Here is a 6,265-nt window from a genome sequence, read left to right as displayed (position 1 = left end):
TATATATATATATATATATATATATATATATATATATATATATATATGTTTATATATATACATATGTGTGTGTGTATGTGTACTGTATATGCTGCTTAAACAGTAATGTCTTTCAAAGCTCTGATGCCTTCACAAAATTATCCCTCAAGCCCTGATGTCAACACTCCATTGATTCATACAACAATAAGTGGCATAGTGCTGAGGTATCCTTCTTCTCTAAAAAGCTGGTTAGGCTCGCATTTGATTCCCCCAATAAGGCGCCCGTAAATTCTGTGCCGCTACAGTCAATGTGGGGTCTACTCTTATATGTATGTCTATGGTTGCGTTGACTATGTAAAATCTGTGATTAAATAGTTCCTGTCATTATCTCAATTATGCTAATTATAAATAACAAATGTCTTTTCAAAGCTTTTTAATTTTCTGATCAAATATCAGTGATGAATATTTGCGTTCATGTGAAATTACTTAAACTACAACTATGGTTTCAATTACCCTAAATATTTACTTCCAGAGCCTCACTACTTTCATTAAAAAATATGAACTCACATAAGCATTTATTCAAATGCTATAAATGGCAAATTATATCCAAAAATGGGAGAAGGTCACATTTAAATGAATTTGATGGCGGCATAGTTTCTGGTGCCAGATTGCTGGTCATCATCGACCAAGACGTCAAGTTATTTGAGAAGCAGTTGATCTTTTGGTATTTTGTGGACAAAGATGCATTCCAAAGAAAATTGTTTGGAAAAAGTGCAAGTATTGGCATTTTAGGAACAAAAATGACTTATTGATTTGAGAATACAAAGCTGATTTTGCACAGAGGTGATGCAAAAAATTCCATTCTAATATGTGAAACCTTAATGTTGATGGGCTGTAGCATAGCAACCTGGAACTAGCAAGGTTTGTTGACAAATTAAATCTACAGTATACTTCATGACTGTATGATGTGAGAAGTCAAATTGCTTGCTTGTGAAAACGATTTTGGCCAGATTGAAAACAATCTGAGTATTCAACTTCAACCAATGAACTTGTCATGTACTGGATCAGTTCCCAGCTAAGTGTGAACCAGGGGGAAGAGAGTCAGCTCTTCTCTGGCTGCTGTTTGGTGTCTTGGACACAAGAGATTGGGAAAAGGCTGCATAGATAGATCTGAATCTTAACTACTTTAATACAGATGTTGCTTCTGAAAAGCAAAACAAATCAACATGTTTGTCTATGATGGTAAGAAGGATCATAATCAAAATATTGTGACACAAGTTGTTAGAATGATCAGACTGCCTCTTGGGTGCCTATCTTTGGAAGGGAGCACTGGAAGCACAAAAAATATGATAGATGCTCTTATTTCACGAGGTAATCTGGGAGTCAGTTTTAGATCTGGATCCAATGCAGGAAATGCAAGCACAAGATAATGGATGGATGGATGGATGGATGGATGGATGGATGGATAGATGGATGGATGGATGTTGGATGGATAGATGGATGGATGGATGGATGGATGGATGGATGGATGGATGGATGGATGGATGGATGGATGGTCGACTTTCCTTATACTATGTTGTTAAGCAGTCCATTTTATTGGACAATGAAAGAAAGTAAATAAGAAACAGACCTCAATACTAACACTGATATAAAAAACAGCAATGGTTACCAGTAACTTCTAGGACTGTTGTGGCATTAGCCATCTGAATTCTGAGATTAAAGTCTAAATTCTGAGATTAATGTCCGAATACTGAGAAAGAAGTCTGAATACTGAGAAAAAAGTCTGAATACTGAGATAAAAGTCAGAATTCTGAGATGAAAGTCAGAATTCAGAGATGAAAGTCCGAATTCTGAGATGAAAGTCCGAATTCTGGGATTAAAGTCAGAATTCTGAGATGAAAGTCAGAATTCTGAGATGAAAGTCAGAATTCTGGGATTAAAGTCCGAATACTAAAAAGAAGTCTGAATGATGAGATAAAAGTCCGAATTCTGATATTAAAGTCAGAATTCTGAGATTAAAATCTGAATTCTGAGAAAAAAAGTCTGAATTCTGAGATTAAAGTCCGAATTCTGAGATTAAAGTCCAAATTTTGAGATTAAAGTCCGAATACTGAGAAAAAGGCAGAAATCTGAGATCCATCCATCTTGTCCCAATTGGGGTCACGAGGGGTGCTGGTGCCTATCTCCAGCTGTAAATGGTCGAGAGGTGGGGTACATCCTGGACAGGTCCCCAATCCATCGCAGGACAACCAGGATAAACAACCATTCACACACACACTCACACATAAGGAGAATCTAGAGAAGCCAATTAACCTAACAGTCATGTTGTTGGACTGTGGGAGGAAGCCAGAGTACCCGGAGAGAACCCACGCATGCTCAGGGAGAACAAGCAAACTACATGCAGAAAGACCCCGGGCTGGGAATCGAACCCAGAACCTTCTTGCTGCAAGGCAGCAGTGCTACCCACTGCGGACTTTAATCTCTGAAATCTGAGATTAAAATCAGAATTGTGAGATTAAAGTCTGAATACTGAGAAAGAAGTCCGAATACTGAGAAAAAAGTCTAAATTCTGAGATTAAAGTCAGAATTCTGAGATTAAAGTCCGAATACTGAGAAAGAGAGTCCGAATACTGAGAAAAAAAGTCTGAATTCTGAGATTAAAGTCCGAATTCTGAGAAAGAAGTCTGAATACTGAGAAAAAAGTCTGAATTCTGAGATTAAAGTCTGAATACTGAGAAAAAAAAAAGTCTGAATTCTGAGATTAAAGTCTGAATTCTGAGAAAAAAGTCAGAAATCTGAGAAAAAAGTGAGAAATCTGAGATTAAAATCAGAATTCGGACTTTAATCTCAGAAGAATTCTGACTTTTTACTGTATTAAACTGAAATAAAAGCCCCTAATCCTCTTCCATAATTAAAACCCATAAACTAAACGCTTAAACACCACCGATGATGTAAATACAGAAGAAGACGTGAGAATATTTTAGTCGCTGTGACATTTTTGCCACTGAGGAAGAAGCAGCATTCCCACGTGACCCGTGTAGTGAGGCCCTGCTGTTTGTTCAGCCAGAGAGAGGCAGAGAAGAAAAATGGCGGCCCTGGGCGAACCTGAACGGGACGCCGGGCTAACGTTTTGAGCTTTCACATTCGAAGGGACGCTGGGGGCTTCAAGGTGCTGCGTTATTTTTTGGGGGGACCAGCTCTGTTCAGCTCTGTAGGGCCACCTTTTTCGCTCGCATTTGCGTTTATGCCTTTTGCACGCAAACCTCTGGATTGTAAAATAATAGATATCGCCTATCATGAGAGGGAAAAGGGGCAGGCCGCCCAAACCGCTACAAACCGACGAAGCATCCCCAGCTACAACCAGGGGTTTGCGACCCAGGAGGAACCTGAAGCCGAAGTTTAGAGACAGCGGGGATGAGGACGCCGATAGCCCGACCAGAGAGCCCCCTAAACCGAGCAGAAAGAGGAAAGCAACGTCAACACGGGGCAGGGGACGAGGCAGAGGCGGCGGTGGGAGAGGAGGCAGAGGTGGTCGGGGTGGAAGGCGGACGGCTGGCCCCAAAACAGTGGTGTACGATGACCACGAGAGCGACGAAGAGGACGATGCTGTGAGTTTACGATCGGAGGAGGACGAGTTTGTCGAGGAGGAACCTCAGTCCGAGGAGGATGAGGCCCTTAAAGAGGATTCCGATTGCCTGGAAGAAGATGTACTGGACGAGGAAGAGGATGGTGCCAGTTTCTGCACCGAGAGTAGCTTTCGGAGTCACAGCACTCATGCCAGCACTCCAGGTAAATCATCCCTGACCAAACCTTCACCCCTGGGTGCTGCAAATTGAGCGTGCAGCAATAAAAGCTTGGGTTCAGTGCAGGAAGCTGTGGGGTTATTGTTCAAAATGGAGAATGCAGACTTTATGAAAACAGGCCGCATTGAAGCCCCTGCAGGTGGATCCAAACATCACCTGCCCAGAACAGTCCAACTAGTTTCCATCACCTTGTGTGATCATTAAGTTCACACACTAATTTCCAAAAGAGCCTGAAGGGGTCTGTAGCTTTAGCTGTCATAGCAGGAGCTAACTACTTAGCTTAAAACAAGCTAATGTTAGCATTGGAAGTAGCTCATAACCTGCTGTGTAACAACTGGTTTAAAAACAAACGGAGCCCAGGTTATACTTTACAAAACCGCAATTTGAAACAAGAACTTAAAATGTTTTATGTTTAACTTAACTATAAAAAAGACAAACAGACACGGCTAACAGCGTTTGCTTAGCTAGCTTGTCTGTCAATTTCTTAATAATTTAACAGCTTTGGTTTGCCATAGAAAGTTTATTTATTAGCTTCACTTTGGAAAGTAGTTACATTTAAAGTATTTAAAGTGAAAGTGTGAAGATTTATTCATCATTAATGATATTTGCTAATTTTGACAACCAGTGCTCTGTATGGAGAAGGCTGCCTCATTCAGTGCTCAAAGTCTGCAAACTATCCTTGCACATGATTTAATTCAATTAAAAATACATTATTAACCATAAAGGATGCACATACATGACAAAATATAACTTATAAGAACTGCTGAGTGAATGATTTAGTTATTCCTTTGTTTGTTTATTATATATTGAAAATCTTCCTAAAAACCTGTGTGTGTTTGATCCTGCAGGAAAGAAGAAGTTACGGGCACCCCGTCCTCGAACTCCCGTTCTCGAAGATAAGGAAATCCCCCCTCTCGAGCTCCCGGAGGCCTCTGAGGATCTCCTGGTGCCCAGCGAGGAGGTGCTCAACATCAGCTCCATCTACGAGGTGCTGCGGAACTTCAGCACGGTGCTGCGTCTCTCCCCTTTCCGCTTTGAGGACTTCTGCGCTGCGTTGGGCGGCCAGGAGCAATGCACCTTAATAGCAGAGACTCATATCTCCCTTTTGAAGGCCATCCTGCGCGAGGAAGACTCCTCCAACACTACTTTTGGCCCTGCAGATCTTAAGGACAGCGTCAACTCCACTCTGTACTTTATCGATGGTATGACGTGGCCTGAGGTTTTACGGGCTTACTGTGAAAGCGACAGAGAGTTCCACCATGTTCTGCCATACCTAGAGACGGACGAATATCCCTGTGGTTCTCTGGAAAGCAAAATCAAGGTGCTACAGTTCTTAGTGGACCAGTTCCTAACTACAAACATTGCCCGGGAGGAGCTGATGTCTGACGGCAGCATGCAGTACGATGACCACTGCCGTGTGTGTCACCGTCTGGGAGACCTGTTGTGCTGTGAGACGTGTTCCGCTGTCTACCATCTGGAGTGTGTTAAACCGCCACTGGAAGAGGTTCCAGAGGACGAGTGGCAGTGTGAGGTTTGTGTGGCTCACAAGGTGCCCGGTGTCACAGACTGTGTGACCGAGGTGCAGAAAAACAGGCCCTACATCCGGCAGGAGCCCATCGGATACGATCGCCACCAGAGGAAATATTGGTTCCTAAATCGAAGGATTATTATGTGAGTTAGGCTCATCGCTGCTTATTTAACTTCTTGGGCAACTTCTTTTATCCTGTAGACTCATAACAGTTTGATATCCAAAAAAAGACGGATCCTTTCCTTACCTATGTGAAAAAGTGACATAAAACTCTGCAGAATACTGAAAAAATCATTTAAAAGAACAAAAGTACAAATGGGTTCACTGGTTATCCTTGTTCCAGTTCCTCAGATATAAAGTAGTGTTGTAGGAACTCAACATTTGCTGCATTTATATATTTTATTTTCATTTAATAATTTATAAAAGTAGGTACAAAGTTGCCAGTTTCACCGGTAAAGATGAGAAAAACCTTTAAATTAACCTTTTTTTTTTTTCATTCTTTGCTAGAAGAACTATAATTGTTGGACCATCCCACACACATCTTAGCTGTTGCAAAACAAAATAAATAGTATTTTTGGTCTCCGTGGCAACCACTAGACACCATTTACAGGCTGAGATATTGTTTAGGAGGGATCCTACCAAGTTAAAGTCGTAGGGAAGTCATATTTAAATGTCAAATCATTCTGGGTTAAACATGTATATAAATGTACTCTATCAGACAATATTGTCCCAAAAGTTAGAAAATTTCTATTTAAAAAAAATCCTGTCTTAAAATCTGTGGGGGTTTTTCGTTATTTTATGCAGGCGAGTTAGTTATACGTCAACCTGTACACCGAAATTCAGCCAATCATACATAAACGGTCAACTGTCAATTACATTTTTCGGTCATAGCATCTTGAATCATATGTCGCAGCTAATAGACGCAACAGTTTAAATAAGAAATAAGAATAATTTA

General features: G+C 40.9%; 1 protein-coding gene across 1 annotated transcript in view; it reads left to right on the top strand.

The window, feature by feature from the left end:
• Positions 1-3,048: 3,048 nt before the first annotated feature.
• Positions 3,049-6,265, top strand: part of LOC107093101 (nucleosome-remodeling factor subunit BPTF-like) — a 37,327-nt gene continuing 34,110 nt past the window's right edge. The window contains exons 1-2 of the mRNA XM_015387928.1: positions 3,049-3,768; positions 4,631-5,453. Coding sequence (XP_015243414.1) covers positions 3,276-3,768; positions 4,631-5,453 — 1,316 coding nt within the window. The 5' untranslated portion in view covers positions 3,049-3,275. The remainder of the gene's footprint in view (positions 3,769-4,630; positions 5,454-6,265) is intronic.

Source organism: Cyprinodon variegatus, unplaced genomic scaffold (assembly GCF_000732505.1).
Source record: "Cyprinodon variegatus isolate N-32 unplaced genomic scaffold, C_variegatus-1.0 Scaffold407, whole genome shotgun sequence".
NCBI classification, from domain to species: Eukaryota; Metazoa; Chordata; class Actinopteri; order Cyprinodontiformes; family Cyprinodontidae; genus Cyprinodon; species Cyprinodon variegatus.
Note: the sequence above shows the minus strand (reverse complement) of the source record. Positions and strands in the feature narration are given on the sequence as shown.